The sequence below is a fragment of the Empidonax traillii genome, unplaced genomic scaffold, assembly GCF_003031625.1.
Source record: "Empidonax traillii isolate 1590-97213 ecotype Southwest subspecies unplaced genomic scaffold, ASM303162v1 scaffold761:size885847, whole genome shotgun sequence".
Taxonomy (NCBI): domain Eukaryota; kingdom Metazoa; phylum Chordata; class Aves; order Passeriformes; family Tyrannidae; genus Empidonax; species Empidonax traillii.
This window is the reverse complement of record NW_020955954.1, coordinates 605307-632548: the sequence shown is the minus strand read 5'-3', so window position 1 is coordinate 632548 and position 27242 is coordinate 605307. Positions and strand designations below refer to the sequence as shown.

General features: G+C 56.1%; 2 protein-coding genes across 4 annotated transcripts in view; one reads left to right on the top strand and one right to left on the bottom strand.

The window, feature by feature from the left end:
* The window catches only part of CBARP (CACN subunit beta associated regulatory protein), a 9204-nt gene extending 6000 nt beyond the window's left edge, over positions 1-3204 (top strand). For both annotated transcript variants that reach the window (XM_027900976.1, XM_027900977.1), the window contains 3 exons: positions 121-328; positions 436-619; positions 923-3204. In XM_027900976.1, the coding sequence (XP_027756777.1) occupies positions 121-328; positions 436-619; positions 923-2099 (1569 nt within the window). In that variant the 3' untranslated portion in view covers positions 2100-3204. The remainder of the gene's footprint in view (positions 1-120; positions 329-435; positions 620-922) is intronic.
* Positions 3205-3986: 782 nt separating this feature from the next.
* The window catches only part of STK11 (serine/threonine kinase 11), a 33233-nt gene continuing 9977 nt past the window's right edge, over positions 3987-27242 (bottom strand). For both annotated transcript variants that reach the window (XM_027900980.1, XM_027900979.1), the window contains exons 3-10: positions 26945-27034; positions 26062-26194; positions 25472-25608; positions 24857-24984; positions 15712-15769; positions 8993-9186; positions 5481-5700; positions 3987-4233 (exon numbers count right to left, since the gene is read on the bottom strand). In XM_027900980.1, coding sequence (XP_027756781.1) covers positions 5492-5700; positions 8993-9186; positions 15712-15769; positions 24857-24984; positions 25472-25608; positions 26062-26194; positions 26945-27034 — 949 coding nt within the window. In that variant the 3' untranslated portion in view covers positions 3987-4233; positions 5481-5491. The remainder of the gene's footprint in view (positions 4234-5480; positions 5701-8992; positions 9187-15711; positions 15770-24856; positions 24985-25471; positions 25609-26061; positions 26195-26944; positions 27035-27242) is intronic.

The following is a 27242-nucleotide window of genomic DNA, read 5'->3' as shown; positions in this document are numbered from 1 at the left end:
GCATCTGCTGCAGCCCAGCTCGGCAGAGCAGACAAAGGAGCTGAGTGGGATACGGGGGGGTCAGGGGGGGCCATCAGTGGGGCCGAGTGGGCACTCATGCCCCCCCCACCCCCCCCTCAGTTTGCAGCAGCCCTCAGGAGCGGGAAGGAGGTTGGGGGGGGCAGTGCTGGCCCCGGGGAGCCCCCTCCGACCCCCCCCCAGGGCACCGTCCTGCAGTTCTTCACCCGCCTGCGCCGCCACGCCAGCCTGGACGGGGCCAGCCCCTACTTCAGGATCAAGAAGTGGAAGCTGGAGAGCACCCAAAGGGCATCCAGCCTGGACACCAGAGGCAAGGGGGGGCCCCGCGGGGCTGCGTGGGGTGGATGGGCACGCGTGGGCAGGGGGCTCGTGGTGCCAGAGGGGACTGTGCCCCCAGCCCTGCCCTGCGTCCCCCAGGGTCCCCCAAGCGCCGGCAGTTCCAGCGGCAGCGGGCGGCCAGCGAGAGCATGGACCAGGAGGACCGGGACCCCCACCAGACCGACATCATCCAGTACATCGCCCACACCGATGACGTGGCCTTCCACCCCGCGGGGGGCCCCTTCCTACCCTCCCCCGCCAGCCCCCCACCCTCTCTCGGCAGGTATTTTTCAGTAGATAAGAGGGGATGGGGATGGGTGAGGCACCCTGGGGCCCATTGATACCCTGGGCATGGGGGGCTCCTGCTTTTGTGAGGCTTTGATGGGGCAACCGGGTCTGGAGGGAGCTGGTGATGGTGATGAGGAGGATGGGGTGGGGCATGGGCAGGGTGGTGGGGACAGCATGGGGGACCGGGTGGCACCATGGCATCACTGTGGAACCTGCAGGGGCCGGGCTGGCACGTTCCCTGCCCGCTGATGGCTGGGACCAGCCTGTCCCTGCCGTGACACGGGGGTGGTGCCCACAGGCTAGAGCCGGGCGAGGGGGGTGCAGGCAGCCCCGGCGAGGCCGGCGGCCCCGAGCAGCCCAGCGCCTACCACGACATCTGGAGCCTGCGCGCCTCGCTGGAGCTGTACGCGGCCTCCGAGCGCAGCAACGACCAGGACTCCGTGCGCAGCGATGGCGGGGACAGCGTCTCCTCTGCCGGCGGCGTGGCCCCCTGCCCCTCCTCCTCCCTGGATGAGGCCGAAGGGCCCGAGGAGAAGTTCTGGGGTCGGTCCAAGACAGAGGAGTCAGAGCCCGGCACCCGCAAGCTGCTGCAGATGGACAGCGGCTACGCCTCCATCGAGGCGCCGAGCCGGGGCGGCGAGGAGGGGCCCCCCAAGGACCAGACGGCCTCCGAGAAGCGCATTTGCTTCACCAGCGCTGGGCGGAAAGGAACCATCTTCGAGAGCTTCGAGGGCCGGGAGCCGGAGGAGGAGGAGGAGGAAGAAGAGGAGGAGGAAGAGGGTGGGAGCGCGGCCCTGGGCGCAGCGGGTGGGGGACACCTCCGTCCCCACAGCCCCCTGGCCTGGTCGCCGTACGGGCAGATGTTCCCGGGGCGGGACGCGCCGCCCCGGCGGGATTACAGCATCGATGAGAAGACGGACGCGCTGTTCAACGCCTTCGTGCGCCACGACCCCCAGTTCGACGAGTCTCCGCTGCGGGGGAAGCACCGCTCCCGCACCCACCTGCGCAAGCAGTGGCAGCACGCCAAGCAGTTCAGCGACCCCGGCGTGCGGTACCCGGCGCTGGAGCGGCACCGAACGCCCCTGCGCCGCGGCGACAGCGCCAACTACCCCCTGGACGCCCGGTTCCACAGCCCCCTGCCCCGCATCGTCAGCGCTGGTGACGAGGAGGCGGCCGAGGCGGCCGATGGGGTCCCTCCCGCCCCGGCACTGCCCGACCCGGAGATCCAAGTGATTGTGGAGGAGCCCGGCGAGGCGGCCCCTGAGCCCAAGGCTGGCTCTGAACCCCCTGAGGACGACGACTGCCCCGGCCCTGGCAGGTGCCTGGGGCTTGGCTCTGGCTCAGAGCTGATGGACAAGATCACGGGTGGCCTGGAGGAGCGGCTCTATGGGCACCTGAGGAGAGCGGGAGAGACCCCCGAGCCCGTGGTGGCCGTGGCGGCCAGCGATGCCCCCCCCGACCACAGCCCGGTCTAGGCCCAGCACGAGGGGGAGAGACCCTGGCATGGGGGGACTTGGTGCCCACTAGGGTTCGGGGCTCCATCCCCTCCTGCTGCCGGCGTGGGGACCAGCCTGGTGCCCTGTGGGAAGGGTATCCCGGCCTGGCAAGGCCAGGAGGGCACGTGGGGTCCCCTGGCTGTACCCCCCACTGCGGGGGTCCGGTAGCGTGGGGTGGCCGAGCCCCCTGGCTCCTGGGAGCGAGGGGCCAGGAGAGGGCCCGGGCTGGGGGATGCCCCAGGGGTCGGGGCGCAGAGAAGGAGTCAAGTGTTGGCCGGGGGTCAGCGCCGAGGGACTTTGCTGAACCCCCCTGAGCCCCCGGCAGAGCCCCGAGGCAGCTCCGCTCTCCCTCTCTCCGTGGTTCTACAAGCAATAAAGCCTCTCCTCCGGCCGGGAACATCCACCAGGAAGGGGCCGGAGCGGGCTGTTCCCCACCCGGGGATGCTGCGGTGCCACCCTGGCAGGGGGGGCAGTTTGGGGAGGGGGGAGCTACCTCCTCAATCCCACCATCCCCCCAGTTCCGCAGGGAGCCTGGGATCTAAACTGGAAGAGGAGGGTCTGGGGCAGGGGGCTGCTCGAGGGGCCACAGGTGAGCCTGAGGGCTGGGGTGGGCAGGACCGGCCCTGGGGGCCCCATAAATACCCCCTGGAGGGGTGGGGGCTGCCCAGGTGGGGGTACAGGGTGAGAGCAGAGCATGGGGTCCCCAGTGCACGCTGTGGGTGACCCTCCCAGTGTCTCCCACCGCCCAGGGCTCAGCGGGGGCTCGAGGCACCAGGAGGATATTTATTGATTTTTACAGAGGTGGCTGCTGCTCCGGGGTGGGGTTTGCTTTTTATTGGGTTTTTATTTGTGTTTCAAAGGATGGGGGGAAAAAAAAGAGAAAAAAACGTCATCCCAGCCCAGCCCCAGCTGCGGCACCCGGGACTGGGCAGCAGGGGAGGGGACAGGCAGGGGCCCCCAGACCCCATTGCATGTGAGTAGAGGCCGGGTCCCCCCTTCCCTCTGCGCAGGCTCTGCCCAAAGCCCTCCCTCCATCAACCCCGCGTTTTTAAGTCTATAAACAAAGGAGAAAAAACAAAACCAAGCGACTGTGACATCTCTGAGCTTATTTCTTACCTTCTGCTTCCCGGGATGGTGCCCACTGGGTTGGGGGGTTGGGGCAGGGGGGCTCCAGGCCTGGCATCACCCCACGAGAGCAGGGTCTGCCTGGGTGGGCTGTGCCCTCCCAAAAGGAAAAGGGAGAAGAGGGGCTGGTCGTGGCCCCTACCCCGCCTGCTGCAGGAGGAAGGACATGAAACCCACCTGCTGTTTTCACTTTATTTTCTTTAAAAAAAAAAAAAAAAAGAAGAAAAAAAAAAAAGAGAGAGAAAAAAGGAGCCAAGTGGCTGCCAGTGCCCCGATTCCTTCTGAGCTCGAGCCCTTCCCAGGCCTTGATCCCTTCCGAGCCCTGAGCCCTTCCCAGGCCCTGTTCCCTTCAGAGCCCCCGTGCAGCATGCAGGTGTAACAGAGTTCTGCTTTGTCTTAATACCTGGGTTTTTTTCCTCATCTGGTTTATTTTAACACATCACGATGTGTAGGAATCTCTAAATATACCGCAAATATAAACAAAACAAAAAAAAAAAAAAAAAAAAAAAAAAAAAAAAAAAAAAAAAAAAAAAAAAAAAAAAAAAAAAAAAAAAAAAAAAAAAAAAAAAAAAAAAAAGAGGAAAATATATAATATATAACAGTAGTCTAAAACATAAAGTGCACGGCAATGGCTTTGCACGACTCTACACGGCCGGGGGGCCCAGCGGGGGGGGCGGGTCCCACCTCCCCAGCCCCCTCATCCCACCTTCCCATCGCAAAATTAAAAACAGAATCAGTGTCTTGATTGGCAAAGAGTGATTGGGGGGGGCAGCGTCCTGGCAGCTGCAAAGTTCAACGTCCAGGCATCCGGGGAGTGCGGCCACCACGGCCTCGGGTCTTGGCGCTGCCGGAGCGGGGGGCGCGGGGAGGGAAGGGGGTCCTTGGTTGGTTTCCTCTGGTTTCTTTTTGGATCGCAAGCACAGTCCAGTCCCAGGAGAGAGGCAGAGCTGGGGCGAGGAGGGGGGACGCAGGCCCGGGCCCGGGGATGCTGTGGGGAGAACAGAGAGGAGGGGTGAGGGAGGGCAGGGGGTGCCCAATTCGGGGTGCAGGCTCTGCTCCCGACTGCCAGAGGGTCACACCCTGCACCCAGGCTCCTGCCAGCACCCTGGGATGGGGGACAGGAGCCCGGGGTCCCTGTGCTGTCCCTGGAGGGTTGGTGAGGGCTCATGCACAGCTGGTCCTTCAGCCAGGTGAGCCCAGACCTGCCCTGAAGCTGAGGAGAAAAACTCCAAGGGGAAAATGACCCCAAGGTGAATCCTTTATGCCAAGGAGGGGAGCATTCCCTTCCTTCCGAAGGTTTTTAGGCTAAGGTGGAGTGGGGACTCAGCCAGGCTTGGGCAGCCTGCACAGACCCTCCCCTTCCAGCAGCATCCCTGGAGCCCCCAGGCCCGGCAGTGGGAAGGGTGGGAGGAGCAGCAGGTCCGGGGAGCCCCGTCCCAGGCTCTGGCTGCACCGACTCCCTGCACAGGTGACTCACTGCCCCCATGAATTAAAGATGGAGCTGCCACGGCCCCTGACAGCTGCAGGGGGAGGATCCAGCTTTTATTTCGGGCTTTTTTCACACCACAAAGCTGGTCGTGATCCAGGAGATAACAGAGCTCAGCCCCAGCAGCGCCGTGACGAGCATGAGGCCGGGGGCGGATGAGGCTGAACATGAGTCACTGCTGGCTCAGTTATGAATGAGGGGTGGGAAGGAGGGGACAGGGCTTGGAGCCGGGGAAGAAGGAGCCGGAAGGAGGGGGGGAAGCAGGGAGGGGAGGGGAAGGGGCTTGGGCAAGCAGTGGCCTGGCCATGGGTGACACAGACACCTCCTGGGCCAGGGGCAGGTCCCTTGGGGGCCTCTCTGAGGACACCCCAGTGCTCAGCATCCCCCTGCAGCCCAGCTCCTCTGTGCTCCTCAAATCCAGGAGGGTGGTGAGGCCAGGAGTGGAGCCTGGGAGGGGGTGCCAAGGAAAAGGGGTGTCACTACACAGCCTGGCTGCAGCCCAGCAGGGACAGGGGTCATGACAGCAGCTCCTGCCTGGTGGGGCAACACCCTGCAAGGGGTAACAGAGCAGAGCCAGGCAGGCATGAGGCGTCCCCACTGGGCTCTGCACCCCCCAACACCACGGGCTTTGGTGCCAGGGACCCTTGCAGGGGGACGTTCAGGACCCAGACTACAACACACCCCTCCAGCTCCCTCCTGCTGCCCCTGCCCCCCTTCCTCGGGCAGCCCCCCCGGTCCCCCCGCGGTACCTGGGCAGAGCTCACTGCTGTTTGCAGGTGGAGAGCTTGCGGATCTTGCTGCTGGCAGAGCAGGCCTTGCGGGAGGGGTTGGAGGAGGCGCTGGCGCGGCGCTCGCCCTTGGCCCTGGCGCTCAGCTGCCCCGGCTCCGTCCCGTTCATGCACACGGCCTTGGGCAGCCCCCTGCCCCGGCTCTGCCCGTTCTGCCCGGCCTCCTCCTCAGGCACCTGTCCTGCAAGGCAACGGGCACAGTGAGGGGGTGGGCAGCTGCCACTCCCAGGGATGGACCCTGCTCCTGTGGGAAACAGGAGCCTCAGGAGAACGGGACAGGGATCCCCAGCAGGGCATGTGCAGGGCTGGGAGCCTGAGACTGCATGTCCCTCCCTCTTCCCACAGGGGACTGGTCTGTCCCCCACTGCCCCAGCACACAGCAGCTGGTGGTTCCCAGCACATGGGCACTGGACCACAAGGACGGTGTGTCCCCTCCTCCCTGGGCTGTCTTTGAGCCCCCCTGGACTCCCAGGGAGCAGCCCAGCTGCTCTGGGGAGCAGAGGGGGGTGCAGATCCCAGCTCCAGGCACTGACTCTGGGGTGTCCAGGGGCTGGTTGTGTTTGCAGAATGGGGCAGTGCAGCCCCTTCTGGCAGGGATGGGGCTCAGGTGTGTCACCATCCCTTGAGGGGACACCCTGATGGGGTGGGGGCTTCACATCAGCCCCTCTCCCTCCTCTGCTCCCTGTGACTCAGCAGAGCAGGTAAAGAGCCATTTCCAGAGGCATCTCCTCCTGCCAGGGCCGGGGCTGGGGTCACATCCCTTCAGGCAGGCAGTGACGCAGGGCTGTGGCCACAGAGCATCCCGGGGCTCCCCCCAGGGCCGCGGCGCAGCCCCCAGCCCAACACGGGGCTGGGGGGAGGCTCTGTCGGGCCCCCCCACCGGATCCAGCCCAGGCAATTTCCTTCCAGCAGGAACGTCACGCTCCAGGGCCCTTCAGTTATGACTCAGAGGTTTGAGTGGAAGCGAAGGCTGTAAGACGATTATGTATAATTTTCTTTAAAGGATGCTCAATCCTTTCTCCGCCAAGGCCGGGCGGGACGTCAGCGCCGCTTGCGCCAACCATCACCCCACTGCTCCGAGCTGGGGGGGCCTAGGGGGTGCTGGGACAGACACTCCTGATCTGGGGGACACAGTGGGGTCCAGCTTAGACCCCTGTGCCTCGACACATCCCCCCTGGCATCGCTGCAGGTCCTGGAGAAGCAGGGAGGGAGGGGGGAGCAGATCCTGGGTTACAGGTGCCATCAATTCCCCCTGGATCTGCCCCCATATCCCTTCCAATGGCTCCCAGCGTTGCCACAGCTCCCACTCACTGGCTTGTGGCCACTTACCTGAGTGCTCCTTCCACCAGAAGGGACAGGGACTGGCTTTGGGCACCCACCCCTGGCACTGCCAGAGCCGGTGGCACTCACTGCACTCCCAGGGAGGGTCCAACCCAGCACCCCCAGCAGCACAGCTCCTGGCCAGGCTCACCACAAGGGACTGAGGGGATGGGGGTGCCTCAGCCCCCCTGGGGACAGAGGGGTGTGTGTCAGAGCCTCAGACAGGCTGTGGCAGTGACTGGCAAGGTGGGAGCACAGAGCTCAGGCCCCACTATTGATCCCACCATCACCTGACCTCTCCAGAGGGGTGATGGCTGGAAAGGGCCAAGGGGTCCAAGCTGTAGAAGAGGGGGACACACTGGCCCCAGAGCCCCCCAGAGATGGGGCTCCCCCAAGGGTGAGCAGCTCACAAGGGTCAGGCTGCAGCAGCTCCCCAGAGCTCTGGGTTTTTCCTTCCATCCCTCCATCCCACCAGCACGTCTGCAGAGCCTCAAACAACCCCATTCAGAGCCAAGCTGAACACTTCTTCCCCTCCCTCGGCTGAACTCGGGCCAAGTCAATTAACATTTCTGACTGGGGAGGGAAAAAAGCATCTATCCAAACAGCTCATTTGTCTTTTGTGTGACTCTTCCCTCCTCCCCTCCTTCCCTGCTTCAAAAGCACAGTCCCGGGAGTCTATTATGGATAGCAAGGAGGGAGGTGAATCGTGAGCTAATTTTACCTCCTTCACCAATGACAGTTGCTGACGTTCAAATTAATGAAAATAAAAATTCAGCATGGGCTGAAGTCTTGGCAACTGCTGCCCCCGCGGAAGCCGCTGACCCAGCGCTGCGCCTGCCCGAGCAGCTCTGCCCACCTCACCCCCACCACGGGCAGGGCTAAAAATAAGAGAAATAAAGGGAGGGCTGAGAGAGGCACCGGCAACGAGGCTGCTCATCCCTGCCACCCCTCACATTCTTAATGGCTCTGCACCCAGCTCATTCAGGCACCAAAAAAGGTTTCAAAATAACACCACCGGGAGGTTTGGGATCGCTGTTTGTCAGACCGAGCACGCAGGCACCGTGAGCAGCCAGGAACGCACCTTCCCGAGCACCAGGCTGGGCTCAGGAGCTCCAGTCCTGGCTGCATTTCCCAGCCTCAGACTGAGAATCCCAGGAGCAGGCCCTGCAGAACAGGGCTGAGGCACAGGAGGGGTTAATGGAGGGGAGGAAAGAGCAGAGCTCGGCCTCCAAATCTGAGAGGCAGCACAAAAGCAGCGAGCAGGACATTCCCATCCCTTCACTGCACGCAAGGATCCTGCCTTCGGGTCACAGCCATCCTCTCCTCTGCACTTCCCTCGGATGGGATGTTTAACACCGATTGAACCAGGGGCTTGGAACATTTACATCTCCCCACAGAGCTGCATAAATCTTTAAATAACCCTTTAAAAATGAAAGCACTTTCTCAAAGTCCCTTCTTCCTCTGAAGAACACCGGATTTAATGAGGTTCCCTCTTCTCCCCACAAACCCAACACCCACCCCCACCTATGAGTCACTCACACTCCTGCTCTCGCTGCCCAGCAGAGCCACAGCTGAACTGATCCCTCATGTACAAGGGGGTTTTAATTTATATTTTAACACGGCATCACTGTTAGATACAACACCGAGCAGGTTCAAAGGGATCCTGCAGGAAGACTCGGGTGAAAAAATTCCCCTTTATTGCCTCTGCAGCTGCTCCCACCTCTGCAAACCACACAAACCCACCAGGCAGACACAGAGCTGGGGAGCACCCGGACAGCCCAGGCTGGGACCAGGCTCCTGGTGTGCAGGGGACACCCCAGGTGTGCCATGTACCCTGAACACAGAGTCGCTTCAGGGCTCTGCTCCCAAACACTCATTCTAGCAGAACTGGCCCCAACAATGAACTGTGCTGAACAGCAGAGCCCAGCAGCAGCTGTTCCTGCGAGAAGGAAGTTGGCACAGGGGTAACACAGGGAGGGGCATCCTGGTTGATCAAATCAAGGATCAAGGCATCCAGAGCACCACACCATAACCAACAGTCTCCTCCTCCTCTGAAAGGATTGTTCAGAACCCGAGGCCTTTCCCAAAAGGCTCTAAAGGGACCAAAAAAAAACCCCCCAACCACTTCTGCCCTGCCCATCGTTCTCCCCTACCTGGTACTGTGAAGTCCTGAGTGTAGATGATATCATCTTCAATGTCATACAAGTCCTCGTCCTCCTCCTCGTTGTAGCCATGCAGATCCTCCAGGTAAGGCACCGCCGTCATGCTCCTCCACCGGTCCTTCGTCTCGGGGCTGGGCGGGATCGGCACCAGCGCCTCTGCCTGAGCGTGTTTCTTCCGAAACCAGCTGCAAGGAGCCCCAGGGCACAGCTGGGTCACTGCAGGGGCCCACAGGAGCCCCCCACACCGGGACAGCCCCCTCCCACCCCAGGATTGACAGGTATGTGCTCTGCCCACGGGCTCTGGCAGGTCAGGAGGAACCAACAGCTCTGCCCAGGAGTCAGTGCTGGAGTCTGCTGTGGGACACACTGGGTGGGACAGGGGGACAGGCACAGGGGGCAGCTAAGGGCCGGGACACACAGCTCAGGAATGTTTTCTCCATCACCAACTCTAGTCCAAACTACCTGTAAGTCAAAACACATCAGCAGAGCTGCTGGAGCTCCTGAGTTTTGTTGTCCAAGCAAGCAGGACAGTCACTGCAGCAGCTTCCTCCAAAAGCCACTTTGCACCAAGGCCACAGCAGAAACATTTCTACTCTATCTTTTTATCCCCCTCTGTCTCAAGGGACTCCTATCACCACCAAACCCCATCTGGCCAGGAAAGGATATCGGCTTCGAAAGCTGTTCTTAATCAGATCAGGAATCCAGCAGGCTGCTTCCCAGCAGCATCCCAGAGCCAGATGGGATAAACCTCTTAGGTTTTCATCGTGCTCCCAGAGCGGGGCTCTGACTCCAGACTGTCTCTGGGGTGTCTCCCAGTGCTGCACCCAAAGTTTGCTGGGAGTGCACTCCCAGCAACCCTCTCAGTGCAGGTGGCAGCAGAGGTTCCTGCAGACCCAGGTACCTCTAACACACCTTTCCAGCCCCCACAAGCCTGATGGGACACGAGTGCTTCCCCCTCCACAGCTGGCATCCAGTCACTCCTGGCCTCCAAGCACAGAGGAGGGCCTGAGCCAGCCCAAGAGTTCTCACCAACCTGAGCCATCTGGTTTTTATCACCCCATTTCCAAACTCCTTTCAGGAAGGCAGGCTGAAGGCACCTCCTGCGCAGAGCTGTAATTACCATTTTGTTCTAGTCTTACACTGCTTTGACAGTCAGCCTGAAAAAAGGTGGGATTCTAACAAAACTATCAGCAAAAGCACTGAGCGAGGAGATAAACAAATGGAAATGCAGCTACTGGGACAAATCAGGCAGGATTCAAGGGAGGGGTGAACTCTTATCCAGAAATTGCTTCACAATCAGCATCTTTAAACTGTTTTCTCTGCAGTGATGGAGTTTTGGAGCCAGGCTGCAGCTCTGGGAGTCAGGCAGTGCCTTGTTTGCAGGGAGGAAGCTGGAGTTTGCAGGGAGGGATGGGAACTGCTGCAGATCTCAGCTGGCAGGAGTCACCTCTGTCCCTGAAGTGGCACTACAGAGCCGAGCAAAGCCCACACCAGCAGGAAGGGAGTGGGACCAGCGTAACTGGACCGTGGCCAAGGGCTCTCCACAGATCCCAGGCACGGCTTTCTCGGTGACGTGTGTGGCACACAGCACTCCTAATCGGATCAATCCACTTCCCTTCCTTGGGACACTCTGATCGCTGAGGAAGCCACTGCCAAGACAGCAAACCCAGCCTGGGCTGATCCAGCCTGCAAGGATCACCAGCACAGAGCCACCAGCTGCTTTTGCCAGGGGCACTGTGGGGCTTGAGGGATCCAAACTCAGCACCAGAGACCTCGGGAGAAGGGAATATCCAGGACAAATGAGATCAGAGTGGCTGCTGTTAACAGGAGAATTTTAAAGGGAAAAAGCCTGGAAATCTACAGCACCCTGTGTTTTTATTTTGCTGTATTTCAGCTCTGCCTCACTCTTCCCTCCTGTCCTACTTACCAGGAGAGTAAAAATAGGTTTTTATTAGCAGCAGAAACCTGAATCACTGTACTCCAGTCATTATGCTTCCATCCTCCGGGAGGTGATTTCAAACACTTGCATATGCATATATGGTAATGAGGACAGAGAGTGAGAAGAGAAATCCATTGAAGTTCTAAGAAAAATCAAAGACCTCTTGGAAGGAGCCTCAAGCAATTCTGTGCAGAGTAGCGGAGTATTTCCTGGCAAGGATTTTCCAGCAGGGACAGACATTCCACTTTCTGCCCTGGTGCTGGAGGTTGTTAGCGAAGGTTTGCTCTGCAGCTGAGGACCACTGGCTCCAGCAACACCCTGATCTGCCTCGGGAAGCCACTGGCCACTGCCTGAGCCAGAAAGCAGCAACTCCTGGGCAGTGATGAGGATGAGATAAAGCCCCTCCTCACTCTGCCCTTACCACCAAGGTAAAACACCAGCTGGGTCAGAGCCCTGCTGATGAGTGCCCTGTCTCACCTATTTTTCCCAGTTTCAGGGATGTTTTCTGAGCCAACTCCACTGGCACACACACAGTTACCTGGTGCTTGTGGTGGCTGCTTTAACCCTGAGGGGGAAGAAAAGATTTTTGGTATCTCGGAAGTGCCCCTTGTCCAGAACATCCCCTGGAAGAGGCAGATTCCTCTCTGGTCTCTGTTCCAAAGGGCTGGGAGTGGCTAAGAAATGTTTCAGGGTGAAGGCAGCAGTAGTAAGAGTTCATTTCTTCCTACTCCACAAGCTCGTTGAGGCACCTGCAAGCTCAGAAGCCCCAGCCAGCAGTGGCACAAAGTGTTAACTGTGATCCTGGCAGGCAGAAGGGGTGCCCAGCCAGCTGCTGTCAGCCACAGGGAGATAACGCAGCGAGGGTCAAGGCCTGAAGGAAAAGAGGAATCTGGGTTGCCCAGTGCTTAATGAGCCCGCCTGGTTTGCAGCTCCCAAGCTCAGATCTCCCATCACAAGTCCTCTCTCTGCTCTTTTCAAGCTCTGGTACAAGCAAGCTTAAATCAAGAATCCGTAAGCACAGCTGCAGCTTCCCAACACTGCCAGCTGCCCACTTCCCACTTGGGTCACAAACTCTGCAGTTTGCTTGGTTTGTACTCGGGTGATTCTCCCTGGGAGCAGAGGCCAAGCTGCAGGTTCCTGCCCTGGCAGCCATTCCCCACCTCCTGTGATGCCATGCAAGGGCCTGGAGCTCACGGGAAGGTCACTGTCACCACAAGCAGCAGATAACAGGGTTCCAGTTTAACTCAGTCCCCTCACAGGCAATGGTGGAAGGCACAGGGAAGGGCACCACACGCCAGCAGTGTCCCTGCAATCCCTGCCCCAGCTCCCTTCAGTACCCAGGTTGGAACAGCACAGCATCCCAGAGCGACTCTCCAGCCCCCTGGGGAGAGCAGGAGTGGTGGGGGAGGTGGCACAGCAGCCTCCAGGAGGGCAGGAGGAGACCCCAGCCCAGCAGGTTAACTTGCACCTTGGCTAATAAAAGGTGGAAGTGCCTCCCCTCTCGTGCTATGAACTCCTGCAATCGGATCTGCGGCTGAACAAATTAAGTGTGACACTCGTGGAGAGGGAAGGGAAGATGGTTGCCTTGGAAACAAGGGACAGAGGTAGAATTCTGCATCCACTTCATCACTTTAAGTGCTGCAGCAGGTCAGTGAATTAGTTCCAAAATGCAGTGTATGAGCACGAAGCCCTTCAGCAAAAGCACAGGGCAGAGGGGAGGAGGGGGATAGTCCAAGTTGGAACTCCCTGGCTCTTGGCAGCTTTCCCTTCCCAGCCCAGGACCACCAAATATTCCTAGAGGCGAGCTACGAGCATCAGTTTCCCACTGAACATCATCCCACCTGGATCCTCCCAGGAAGAGTCAATATCCAGGCTCTTCCAGTGCTATTCAGGGAACTCAGGCAGTTCCTAAGCTCTGAGATGAGGCTGGGAGAGGTTTAACTCATTTCCATTTACAACTCCAGGTTTGGTCTGCACGAACTGGGCTGAGCAGAGCAGCACATCTTGCTCTGTCCTGCTCCAGTGGAAGTGCAGAGACAGGAGTCTGATGCACAAGTTCAGCTGCAGGAGTGAGGAAGGCAGCTGGCAGGGATGAAACTCAGCAGACTCTTCCTCCAGCATTCCTCAGCCAGGGCTGCTGCTTCAGGGGGAAAAGCATTTGGAATAGCTGACAGGAATAACGGGAGGAACAGCAGGATTACCAGAGCTGGGCAGTGACACGAGCCTGGCTGCCTTCCCTGCCTCCTGCAGCTCTGCTGCCCCACGGACCACTCTGTGCTTCCTCAGTGCCCCCCCGAGCCACTGAATCCATCCTGGTCCCGCAGCAGGAGCCCTCACCCTGCAGGCAGGTGAACAGGGGGAGGTGTGCCCTGAGCACCCAGCTTCGTGGCTGCAGGACACCCTCTCTGTGATGCCTCCCTTGGACAGGGGCACACGGCCCCTCCCCATCAGTCACCCCCACACGAGCCTGGCCCAGCCACGCTCGGCTCCAAACAAACCCCTGCCCGGGCCCGGGGGCTGTTCCTGCTGCTTTCACAGCTCTTTGATGATCCTGACTGTCCATACGAGCCAGTCCCCAGGAACAGCAGCTCAAAAACATGAAAGGAGACTTCCAGCAGCACGGAAAGACACCGGGTGCTTCTGGTTTGAGCCGGGATCCATCCCAGCAGGGCAGCCTGGGGATGGCGCTTGATGTTTTTCTGTCTAGTTCCTGTGCCTCAGCACACGGCTTTGGGGGAGGAGTGTAGAGAAACCCAAAATCATTAATGACTTACTCCCTCCCCTGCTCCCAAATCTAAGGACTCTAGAAATCAAACCTCTTCGTACTAGAGTGCTTTCCCAAAACCCTCTGACAGTATCCAGGGGCTCCCTGCTGTCCTGACTCCTGTGTTCCATTTACAAAAAAAATCAGGGTCAGGTTAAGCATCAGGGCTAAGCTTCTATTTAAAGAAAAGGCAGGAGAACCAAGCCCTGGATTCTTTAGCACAAAAAGGAGCTGGACAGACACATCCAAGGCCTAAGGCTGCAGGCTCTGCTGTGCTTGATGTAATTATTAGATGCCACAGCAGGAGGAAGGAGGCAATTACTAATAGAGGAGAAAAGCCTGTTAAGAAGCACTGGCTAAGCTCACACAAAACTAATAAGAGCCTAAGCCTTGGAAATGCTCCTGGGTTTGCAGGCAGAACCTTTCCTCAGCCCCTCTCAGTGCTGTGGGATGAGAAGCCTGGGCACAGCAGCTGTGCCACAGAGCACGGGAGCTCCACAGCTGCCCCGTGCCAGAGCCCTGCTCCCGTTTCTCTGGCTTTCTAGCCACAGGCAGGGGCTCTGGAGACACCTCTGTGCCTCCAGCTAAGCAACACTGACACAGAAACTCACTGCCACGTGGGAGGAGGGTAAAATGGAGTACCTGGGCTTGGGGAACCAGCTCAAACACCCAGCAGTGACCCACGAGGACCCAGGGCCGTGCCCAAGCTCAGGGCCAGCCTCTGCACCCACAGAAAAGAAAGTGCTTTTAGTGGTTTTCTCAAGACCTATTGATGAATCCACAGACTTCATTCCTGCTTCTTTCCAGTGCTACCTGACAAAGCATGGGTTTGCCTGCATGGCAAGCTGATCCCCTCTGGCCGTGGCCACTGGTACAGGGGGGCCCATGCAGGGAAAGGCAAGGCTTGAACAGCAAATGCCTGCACCCATCATCACCCAGAGCCACTGAAGCCACCCAGGCACAGGGCCTGGCTGTTTAATTCACTGCCTGGGCAGCTCTATAAGCCCTGCTCCCCCAGCCCCTCTGCTCCCTGTGGAGCTGAAGAGCACCCTGGGTCTCTCAGTTCTGGCTGTGGCTCCTTGGACACCTCACAGGGACCATCCCCTGACAGCCCATGGCTACGATGGCCAGGCTTTTCCAGAGACACAGGGGGAAAGCAGCGCTGTTCCTGCAGCACAGAGCGGGCTCAGCACCATCCCAGATCACATCCCTGCTTTTCCACAGCTCAATCACATCCTTGCTTTTCCTGGGCAGGCTCACAGACAGCGCCTGTGCTGAGCAGCTGCGGTCCAGAGGCTGCTCTGCCTGTCCTCAGAAGCACTTCCCATTCCAAGAGGAGATAAACTGATGCAGCCTCCGCAGCGAAGCACCCTCATGATGCTTTTTGTTCTTGTACTTTTATCCGCCCAGGAAATCTCTGCTCAGAGCCAGCATGTTCAAACAGATCCTTAAAAAAAAAACCCTCGGCGATAACGGGGCATTTCCCCCCCGACTGCGGCACGGAAAACGGGGGAGGGATATGGGGGAGGGAAGCCTCTGATATTAAAGAGGAAGAAAAAAAAAAATTTCCTATTGTCCTGGAACGCTTCTGCACATATTGATTCCATATGGAGCAAATGCCAGGGGATGTTTCTGTCCCCGGACTGGCCAGAGCTAACACACGTTACTGAGCAGCCCCACTTCAATAACCCAGCTTTAAGGATCCCCTTTTCCGCTCCATTAGTACTTGCTGGCCTCTGGAAAAAATTATCCAGAACCCTTAATCATCCAGAAGCAGGCATGCCACAAACAGACTTCCAACGTATCCCTAATTTACTGGTTAGCAATTCCACTGCTTTACCGGATGCTCTAATAGAGGAAAAAAGCCAAGTGGAGGCTGCCAGAGCCCCAGCAGAGCTGGAGGAAGGAGACTGAGTGACTTCCATGTGTCTGCTGTCAAAAGGAAACAGGAGGTGAGAGCGGGAGCACAGGTACAGGAGCAGGAAGGGAAGGGCTGATAACACTCACTTGTGCTGCCTTATCTGCTGTATTGAGAACCTCTTGGCTGGGTCGTATTCCAGCATCCCTGAAAAGAAGCAGAAAAGGCCAGGTGTGATCACAGGCACTCTCAGATGAGCCAAGGCCAGGAAGCACAAAGCTCTGCCTTCCCCTCCCCTCCCTCCCCAACAGCCACACTGTGCCCAGTCCTGGCAGCTCCAGGCAGGATCTGCAGCATCAGCCACAGGAAGCTCAGCACAAAATCCCAACCCCACTGATAACTACCTGATCCAGTCTGTTCCTCAGTTTCCCACCTGCAAAGCAGATCCAGCCCCTCTCTCCCTCCCAGTGCAGGGACTGAGGCTTCTCCAGCCCGGGATCACAGGTCCAACCATGTGTGATCTCCAGGCAAAGAGCATCAAGACTTTGCATTTCACAGATAATTCCACTGAACCTTCTCCATGGAAGAGCCAAAGCCTCAGGCACAGCATATGTCCAGTTGCTCAGTGTCCCAGATACTCCAGTCTAGGGGAATTCTATTCTGGAGACACAGTCTGGTAGAGCCTACTGCCCATCCTTGTGCCCTGGCCAGGGCTTGGATTTCTGGGATCCATCTGCTGAGGTAACTGGGTGGGGGTGAGGAAAAGCAGCTCATCTGAGAGGGAGATGGATTCCTTTAACAGCCTCCCAGGGTGCCCACTCTGCCCCGCTGCCTTTGAGAAGCTTCACAGCTCCACAGAAGGGAAGGAGCAAGTTTTGCCCTATTCTTCAGAATGAGCCAGTGGGACCTTAGGAGCCTCATCCAGCAGCATCCACCACATTCTCCAATGAAAGTTCCAGGAATATACTGACTGTCAAACAGGAGTTTGGAAAGTCAGGACAGCAGCAAAGAGTGCAGAGGGTTGGGGAGAGCCAGGATAAGGACAGAGAGAGAACACAGGGATGGGGGAGACAGCTGGATGGACACTTGGGAAGGGGAGGGGCTGGAAGGAGATATCCTAGTTCAAGCAGGAAGCTGCAAGGATCTTTTGCAGGTTAGATTCTGCAAGTCAAAGGTCATGGAAGAGATAATCACGACAGCATGTGTGGTAATAAAAGCTGCTCCAGAGTATCTTCCCTGTCAGGCTGTTCCTCACCACACCCCTGACAGTAACAGCATGGGCAAAGAGGGGGGACAGGACAGCACAGTGAGGGAGGGCTGAAGTTATTTCCCCCCAGAACCCAAAATACAACTGGCCCTGGCAATCTGTGAAGGTTTATCTGTGCTGGTGACAGCACTAAGAGCTTTAAGGCAGATGGGATCCCTGCTGATCCCCATGACATCACATGAAGTAGGTCAAAGAAACACGGAAAGAGCTCTCCAGGTTAGAGGTCAGGTGCATGCCAGGAACTTGAGGCACTGGAGTCCTCAGAGCCCAACTCCTCAGAGTTTTGGATTGTTTGGAATGGGTTTGGAATGTCTCTGAGGATGGAAACTCCACAACCCCCCCCATGCAACCTGTTCCAGAGCTCAGTCCTGGCAGCAAAGGAGTTTTCTCACGTTCAGATGGAATTTCTCCTCACCTCACAGAAAAAGAAATAAGTTCAGAGGAAAAAAAAAAAAAACAAACCTGCACCTAATTAAAGGACCTATTAATAAGATGATCAGACAGCAAGTTCTGGCTGGGTTCTCTTATTAATGTCATCAGAAACAGGGAACTCAGGGCACCAGCTGCTTCCCCAGTTTATTTATTTTAAGACCACATTTCAAGGTGGTTTTGAAATGTAAGGCGTTTACCAGATGAAACCCGCACAAGCAGAGGAAGAAGTTTAAGGTAAATGATTAAAAGAGGCCCAAGAGCAGCAGTAACAAAGAGCCAATGCACAGAGAGCTGTCGCTCTCAAGCCATTAAAAAGGCAGAAAGAAAAGAACCGACCAAAAAGAGTATTTACTTTAATGAAAAATGACCACACTCGGGGCAAGGTTTGAAAGAAAACGGAAAGCCTCCTCACTGAAAATGTACATTCATACATTCAGCTCTGAGTCACTCGTGGCAGCTCCGTGGCTTGAGTCCTGCTCTGAGGAGAGGCTCCCTCAAGACAAAACATCATGTTCTATTCAGCAGGCCAGTCATCCTGGAGCGTCTGCCCGGGGAGCCGCTCGCTGCCATGTAGGGTAAAGCCTTCCCCGAGTTTATCTGCGCGTGGGGACGGCACAGGCTGTGCCAGGGCCCTGCCTCGGGAGGCCCAGTCCAGCCCCTGCTCCTCACCGTTCCCATACATGGGCTACCACAGGATCCCTGGGGCTGGGAAAGCCCTCCGAGGTCACTCAGTGCCCCCTGTGCCCGATGCCCACCTTGTCCCCCAGCCCAGAGCACTGAGTGCCACGGCCAGGCCTTCCCCAGGGCTGGGCACTCCAAACCTCCCTGGGCAGCCCCTGCCAATGCCTGACCACCCTTTCCATGAGGAAATTATTCCTGAAAGGTAAAGTCCCCTCATCGAGGATGTATCAGGTACTAAACTGATAAGAACAGATCCTACACAATCGTACCCACATGGGGGTATCGTGCCCACTGCAGCACCTCCACAGCCTCAAACCCCCCTCAAATCACGTAAAGTCTCAGGTATGGGACTGGAGAAGCAGGAAGAAATCCAGCAGCAAGGTTAACGAACTCATCCTGGATTTCACTTCAGTCTCCAGCTCAGATGAATGTTTAAACCACCGCTATAAAAGCAGTGTGAGGCCGATCTGTAAATGGAGACAGGACTTTCTCCCTCTCCCTGCACACGCTCAGCCGGCTGTTCCGGCCACAAACTCCCTCTGCAGGCAAATCCCGGGCCTTTGATCCAGCACAGGCCTCTGGATGGGCACAAACACCCTCCTGCCAGCTCCAGAGACTCCTGCCATGGCACAGTTAAAGCATCCCACTGTCACCAGGACACATATCCTCTCTCTGTCTGGGCAAGGAAAGGTCATGGCAGCGAGGAAACAAACTGCTACGGAACCAACCACCGTGTCCCAGGTCACAGGGCCTGGAAATCAATTCAGATGCTGATTAATGCAGAGCTGCAGCCTCAGAGCTTCCCCTTCCAGTAAAAGTCTATTACCAGGAGGAGGAAAGCTGACCTTGTGCATTATTCTGGTCCAGAAGCAAAGTGCACACAGTTGATAAGCCATGGGCTGATGCTGCCAGAAGAACCTTAAGGCTATTTATAAACTCTTCCACTCTGACACATCTCTCCTGAGTGCACACACAGAGCAGCACCAGCCCTTCTCCTTCCCATCCCTGAGGAGTATAAATAAAGCTTCATCCCTGATTAGGGAGGCAAAATGAGGAGCAGCATCCCAACTAATCTGTGGGATATACTGTCATGCGAGTCTCTTCACAAGCCAAATACCACAGAAGATTTAAGTCCTCTAAACTCTGCTCTTCTGGAAAGGGGAACAAAGATAAAAAAAAAGCTCAAGGGGAAGAAAAAGTAAAGAAACACTACAAAAGTGGTCAAGAGAAGAACAGGAAAACCTTAAAAAGCGTTTGTGTTTTGTTCACAGCCCTGCAGGGCCTGTGGTCAGCACAGCCCCCGCAGACAGAGGAAATGAGCACTTTGCAGCACTGAATTCTGCCTCACACTAGACCCAGACCAAGCACTCCAAGCCCTGCAAGGGCTTTTAGAGCCTTTCAAAGCAACACAAAGGCAACATGAAACCTCCAGCGAGACAGAGCTGAGCTGGGGGTGTCTGTGCTGCTCACACAGGCACATCCACCAGCCACTGACAATGTCTAACCTGGATTCAGCTCCTGCTCACTGCAGGAGGAGCGGGCACTGACCAGGAAATGCAGACCTTGTGGAGGAAAAGCAGGAACTAAATAAAGCATCCAGGTCTGTCACCATAGCTACACAGAGCCAGCACTGCACAGCTCAGCCCTGGGCCTGGGCAGGTGCTGAGGAGCTGATCAGGCCTCCAGAGCAGGGGGAACCGGGGCAATCCCGCCCCAGAATTCATCCACCTTGAGGCCACCGGGCAGTGTGACCACTGGAAAATGTATGTCACACCAAGCCAAGAGAAGCACCGGGAGGTTTTGCCAGCTTTTACAGTGTACCACGTGCATATGGCAAGGTGAGGGGTGGGAGCCTGTTCTCAAGTGGGTGGGAGGAGAAGAAAAGGGATCCTTAGGGCTTCCCACCACCCTGGAAGAAGGGGACACATCCACCTCCACCCAGACAAGCTCCTCTCCCCACCAAACCCACCCAGCTGGCACTTCTGTGGTGCCCAAGTAAAAAAGGGATTCACAGAGCCAGCGAGCAGCAGGGATGAAGGAGATTCAGGTTGTAAGACATGGACAGAGGGCACCAGGTACAAGGCTTCTCCATGTAAAATCAGGCAGAGGGAAGAGGAGGAAATTCTGACTCCAGATCTCACGCAGGGGCGGAAAGAGAACTAAAAAGGGAGTTATTGTGCTAATAGAGCATAAGATTTTAAGCTGTCAATATCCTCAGCACAGGAAAAAGAGAAAACTGCCACACTCCTTTTCCCTGGGGGAAGCACTAAGTGCAGCTGAAAGACTGATCAGAAACCTCCAGGGAGTTCTGCTGGATGCTTCAGGAGGGCGGCAGCTGGTCCAGCCGGACCGCAGGATTTACTCCATTTGGGCACGTCCCAGCTCATAAAGAGGCTGTGCTGGGAGTCAGCAGCCACAGAGCAAAGGCCACACGGGCTCAGACACCATTCCCTGGGGCAGGCAGCTCTGACAGGAAGCACAGCAGGCAGTCCTGGCCGTGAGCAGCCGCCGCACCGGGCTCAGCGGAGCAGTCGGATCCCGGCTGTGCCGAGCGCCATTGGAAGCGCTGCCTTATGTAATGCCTGGGGAGAGCTGCTAAAGCTGGCTGATGCCTTTGGAAACACATGGAAATAACTGATTTCATCGCTGGCACGGGGCCACAGGAGCTAAAATAGCCTCTGAGGGGGCCGGCGGGGGGTCTGGCACCTCCTCGGTGCCGGGGTCCAGGGAGCCCCGGCAGCGGCGCTGGAGGAGCTCGGACTGACAGCACCACCTGCCGCCAGCACAGCCGGCACCGAGCCAGGACCCGGCACCGAGGGGAGCCCGGCAGAGAGAGGGGAGCCCGGCAGCGAGAGGGGAGCCCGGCACCGAGAGGGGAGCCCTGCAGAGAGAGGGGAGCCCTGCAGAGAGAGGGGAGCCCTGCAGCGAGAGGGGAGCCTGGCACTGAGAGGGGAGCCCTGCAGCGAGAGGGGAGCCTGGCACTAAGACTCGGTGCCCCCAACCCCTCAGCAACCCCACACAGCACAAGGACCAGGAGCTCCAATGTGAAACAAGACAAACCTCCCATAACTGGGGCTGATCTCTCACTAAAAAGAGCTGTGAAAGGGAAGGAGAGGACGAGCCAGGCTGAGGAGCATGGCTGCACTTGGCTGTTCCAGTGCCAAGGAGGCAGTAGCAATGCTGGTCAGGCTCTCCCATGGGCTGGAATCACATCCCCTCTGCTGCCAAAGGGGCTCTCCAGCCTGCCTGCTGAGCAGAGGCTGATGGGGAAGGATAGCAGACCCTGAATAGTCAGTGTTTCACTTTAGGGAAAACCTGGACAAGGCACCTGAGTGTTCTCACTGGCAAAACCTGCATCAGTGCTACGATGCCATTTTAAATTTAACTTCTTCTGGGCTTTGCCTTTAGGTGTAAAAGCTTCCCAGAGCACAAGGAACATAATGCAAGAACCAACGACTGCAAGAGCCGTGCAGGGGTAAGTGGATCTCAGGAAAATACCAGTACTAAGGATCTTTTTCAGAGGCTGTAAAAAAGCACAACCTCCCTGTCTAACAGGATCCTGCATCTCCACAGGACGCTTGGAAGGAAGCTCTGCCCGGCACTGTGCAAGCTGAGCAGTTGTTGCATCTATAAATGTTACCCTTTTGGAGCCACCTGGGAGACTCACCTCTCAGTAGGTCCGAGAGTGGAAGACCACAATCCTCTGGAATTGTGTAGTCGCCTTTCCCGATGTTTTCAAATAATTTATAGATATTATCCCCCTCAAAAGGGTACAGACCCGTTGTGATGTTGTATCTGTGGAGGCAGAAGGAGAAGCTGGATAAGAAGCAGCACACCAGGTGCTCAGTTCTTACACGGCTACGTAAACCAAAAGGAGCCAAGAGGGAACTAAAAGAGGAATATTGGACAGTATGTGGAATGCCTCTTTAAACTTAGCCTTCCTTCATCACAGCTCTTCACTCACACAAGTCAAAACCACCAGGACATCTCCCCAACAGCCCGGGACAGCAGAAACTTTAAAATAAATACTTGTGGTTTCTGTTACTGCAGCAGCTGTGCCTCTGGGTGCTGAGCAACAGCTGCAGAGTCGCCCACAGAGAGAAAAGATGATCTTCTTTAGAATTACAGGTACTTTGGGGAGCACAAATCCCCCCCAGGAGGGACCAGCACTCCCCTCCCTGCTCCCCCAACACACGAGAGCAGCAGTGACAGCGGCTGGCCCGAACTGAGCTCCCTGGGAGTGTAATTTGCTATCCAGTTCCTGGGGGTTCTGGGCACTCACAGCGTCACCCCCGCGGACCAGATGTCGACTTTAAAGCCTGAAAAGGTGTCAAGGCCGTTGGCAATTTCTGGGGGCTGGAATGCTGGCGACCCTTGGCTCGTCCTGCACGTGTCGTCCTCCGCAAATGGATGCAATGCCTGTGGGAGAGACCACTGTCAGACCTCCAAGGAAAACAAACTGACTGTTGGAAAAGTTCCACCTGGGAAATAAAAGGGGAAAACTCCTCTACTGAACATCTACAGATGATGAGAACAAGCCACCACAGCAAGCACACACCACAGCGACAAGCCTTGCACCTCTTCCACCTAGCACAGTCTCCACATAAAAAAAGAGGATAAGGTTATGCAGCTTATCCCCATTTGCCCCCACTTCTGGGCTTGTCCAAGATTGATGTCTTCCTCTCTGTGCTTCCTGAGTGGAGGTTTCATGCTGTTACCAACAAAAGCGCTTTGCCAATTGCAATAAATATTCAGAGTCACTCGGAGCGCTCTGCGAGCGCAACAGAACAAAAGCCTAAATGCACAGTAAATCAATGACACCACAGAGGTGACCTCAATCTAGAATGTCCCGTTGCTGCACTTCTCACATACCTCTGCTACGCCTAAATCGGATATTTTTAGTGTCCCGTTGGTTGTTAGCAGGAGGTTCCCCGGTTTGATATCCTTGTGGACAATCCCTTGGCTGTGCAAGTATTCTAAGCCATCTATAAGCTGACAAAAGTACCTGCAGAGAGAGGCAGAGGGAAAAATCAAAAGACTTTTAGCCGGTAGAAAGGAGCTTTTTGCTGTGCTCGTGGTCAGAGACTCTGGGCTATCACCAGCACAGCACAGCCTGGCAGCAGGCAAGTGTTTCATCTCATAATGCCCAGGAATAGTATTAGTGTGCCTGAATTTCACTTAGGCTGTCTGCAGTCCCACAGATCTCTTAAACAAAATGAAAATATGACCATAAAATCATGCAGTTGCCACAAGTTTGCTGCTCTGCCCTGATTTGATCGTGACAATCTTTTATTCCCAGAATTTTCAGGTTTCTTCCCTTGCAGAGTGAAAGGGGCTCCAGCTTATCCTGTCTGCTAACTAACCAGGCTAAGAGATCATGCTGGATATTGCCAATCCCTAATCCATCCCAAGGCCTTTAATCTCTCTTCTGATGCTGAACTGTGGCTTGGCCTCCATTTAAGCAGGAGATTCCCCCCTTTGCACCCCTGGGCACTGCAGGAGGACGAGGGCCAGGAAGAGCTGTTGGGCAGCTCAGGGAGTTAAATAAAAGTAACAGAAAAAACAAAGGAAAGATGGTTTTCCTTCCCAAAATCTAAGGATAATCCCTGCCACCACTTCAACAGCTTTTCACTTTTTGCAGGAGTGTAAAAGATTAAATTATTGCACACAGCCAGGTTTGCTTTCACGTGCAGCCTGAGCAGAGCTCTCCAGCTCGAGAGAGAGCACAGTGGTGAGAGGAACAAAACTTACCCGTGAGCCTGAAACACTGGAAACCTCTTTTCTGGGACACTGTCCAGCATCTCCTGCATCCCACACACACAGTACTCCATCACCATATACGTGAAGGCAGAGTTAAGGAAGCTCCAAGGTCAAACACCCCTCAGGGAGGTGCTGTGTGAGGGCTGCACTCCCCAGCTACTGAGGGACCTTCCTGCAGCTCCCACGGGAGGGGGGAAATCCTTCTGGAATGACCTACTGCAGCTCCAGGAGCAGGCCTGGGACAGGGCAGGAACTCTGCAGAAACCAAGCTGGGGACCTCACAGGAGTGACAGAAACAGGGAGACGTCCCCAGAGAGACCCCATCTCCCAGTGACAGTTCTGGGCTNCCCTGCAGAGAGAGGGGAGCCCTGCAGAGAGAGGGGAGCCCTGCAGAGAGAGGGGAGCCCTGCAGAGAGAGGGGAGCCCGGCACCGAGAGGGGAGCCTGGCACTGAGAGGGGAGCCCGGCAGCGAGACTCGGTGCCCCCAACCCCTCAGCAACCCCACACAGCACAAGGACCAGGAGCTCCAATGTGAAACAAGACAAACCTCCCATAACTGGGGCTGATCTCTCACTAAAAAGAGCTGTGAAAGGGAAGGAGAGGACGAGTCAGGTTGAGGAGCATGGCTGCGCTTGGCTGTTCCAGTGCCAAGGAGGCAGTAGCAATGCTGGTCAGGCTCTCCCATGGGCTGGAATCACATCCCCTCTGCTGCCAAAGGGGCTCTCTAGCCTGCCTGCTGAGCAGAAGCTGATGGGGAAGGACAGCAGACCCTGAATAGTCAGTGTTTCACTTTAGGGAAAACCTGGACAAGGCACCTGAGTGTTCTCACTGGCAAAACCTGCATCAATGCTACGATGCCATTTTAAATTTAACTTCTTCTGGGCTTTGCCTTTAGGTGTAAAAGCTTCCCAGAGCACAAGGAACATAATGCAAGAACCAACGACTGCAAGAGCCGTGCAGGGGTAAGTGGATCTCAGGAAAATACCAGTAGTAAGGATCTTTTTCAGAGGCTGTAAAAAAGCACAACCTCCCTGTCTAACAGGATCCTGCATCTCCACAGGACGCTTGGAAGGAAGCTCTGCCCGGCACTGTGCAAGCTGAGCAGTTGTTGCATCGATAAATGTTACCCTTTTGGAGCCACCTGGGAGACTCACCTCTCAGTAGGTCCGAGAGTGGAGGACCACAATCCTCTGGAATTGTGTAGTCACCTTTCCCGATGTTTTCAAATAATTTATAGATATTATCCCCCTCAAAAGGGTACAGACCCGTTGTGATGTTGTATCTGTGGAGGCAGAAGGAGAAGCTGGATAAGAAGCAGCACACCAGGTGCTCAGTTCTTACACGGCTACGTAAACCAAAAGGAGCCAAGAGGGAACTAAAAGAGGAATATTGGACAGTATGTGGAATGCCTCTTTAAACTTAGCCTTCCTTCATCACAGCTCTTCACTCACACAAGTCAAAACCACCAGGACATCTCCCCGACAGCCCGGGACAGCAGAAACTTTAAAATAAATACTTGTGGTTTCTGTTACTGCAGCAGCTGTGCCTCTGGGTGCTGAGCAACAGCTGCAGAGTCGCCCACAGAGAGAAAAGATGATCTTCTTTAGAATTACAGGTACTTTGGGGAGCACAAATCCCCCCCAGGAGGGACCAGCACTCCCCTCCCTGTTCCCCCAACACACGAGAGCAGCAGTGACAGCGGCTGGCCCGGACTGAGCTCCCTGGGAGTGTAATTTGCTATCCAGTTCCTGGGGGTTCTGGGCACTCACAGCGTCACCCCCGCGGACCAGATGTCGACTTTAAAGCCTGAAAAGGTGTCAAGGCCGTTGGCAATTTCTGGGGGCTGGAATGCTGGCGACCCTTGGCTCGTCCTGCACGTGTCGTCCTCCGCAAACGGATGCAATGCCTGCGGGAGAGACCACTGTCAGACCTCCAAGGAAAACAAACTGACTGTTGGAAAAGTTCCACCTGGGAAATAAAAGGGGAAAACTCCTCTACTGAACATCTACAGATGATGAGAACAAGCCACCACAGCAAGCACACACCACAGCGACAAGCCTTGCACCTCTTCCACCTAGCACAGTCTCCACATAAAAAAAGAGGATAAGGTTATGCAGCTTATCCCCATTTGCCCCCACTTTTGGACTTGTCCAAGATTGATGTCTTCCTCTCTGTGCTTCCTGAGTGGAGGTTTCATGCTGTTACCAACAAAAGCGCTTTGCCAATTGCAATAAATATTCAGAGTCACTCGGAGCGCTCTGCGAGCGCAACAGAACAAAAGCCTAAATGCACAGTAAATCAATGACACCACAGAGGTGACCTCAATCTAGAATGTCCCGTTGCTGCACTTCTCACATACCTCTGCTACGCCTAAATCGGATATTTTTAGTGTCCCGTTGGTTGTTAGCAGGAGGTTCCCCGGTTTGATATCCTTGTGGACAATCCCTTGGCTGTGCAAGTATTCTAAGCCATCTATAAGCTGACAAAAGTACCTGCAGAGAGAGGCAGAGGGAAAAATCAAAAGACTTTTAGCCAGTAGAAAGGAGCTTTTTGCTGTGCTCGTGGTCAGAGACTCTGGGCTATCACCAGCACAGCACGCACAGCCTGGCAGCAGGCAAGTGTTTCATCTCATAATGCCCAGGAATAGTAATAGTGTGCCTGAATTTCACTTAGGCTGTCTGTAATCCCACAGATCTCTTAAACAAAATGAAAATATGACCAGAAAATCATGCAGTTGCCACAGGTTTGCTGCTCTGCCCTGATTTGATCGTGACAATCTTTTATTCCCAGAATTTTCAGGTTTCTTCCCTTGCAGAGTGAAAGGGGCTCCAGCTTATCCTGTCTGCTAACTAACCAGGCTAAGAGATCATGCTGGATATTGCCAATCCCTAATCCATCCCAAGGCCTTTAATCTCTCTTCTGATGCTGAACTGTGGCTTGGCCTCCATTTAAGCAGGAGATTCCCCCCTTTGCACCCCTAGGCACTGCAGGAGGACGAGGGCCAGGAAGAGCTGTTGGGCAGCTCAGGGAGTTAAATAAAAGTAACAGAAAAAACAAAGGAAAGATGGTTTTCCTTCCCAAAATCTAAGGATAATCCCTGCCACCACTTCAAGAGCTTTTCACTTTTTGCAGGGGTGTAAAAGATTAAATTATTGCACACAGCCAGGTTTGCTTTCACGTGCAGCCTGAGCAGAGCTCTCCAGCTCGAGAGAGAGCACAGTGGTGAGAGGAACAAAACTTACCCGTGAGCCTGAAACACTGGAAACCTCTTTTCTGGGACACTGTCCAGCATCTCCTGCATCCCACACACACAGTACTCCATCACCATATACGTGAAGGCAGAGTTAAGGGAGCTCCAAGGTCAAACACCCCTCAGGGAGGTGCTGTGTGAGGGCTGCACTCCCCAGCTACTGAGGGACCTTCCTGCAGCTCCCACGGGAGGGGGGAAATCCTTCTGGAATGACCTACTGCAGCTCCAGGAGCAGGCCTGGGACAGGGCAGGAACTCTGCAGAAACCAAGCTGGGGACCTCACAGGAGTG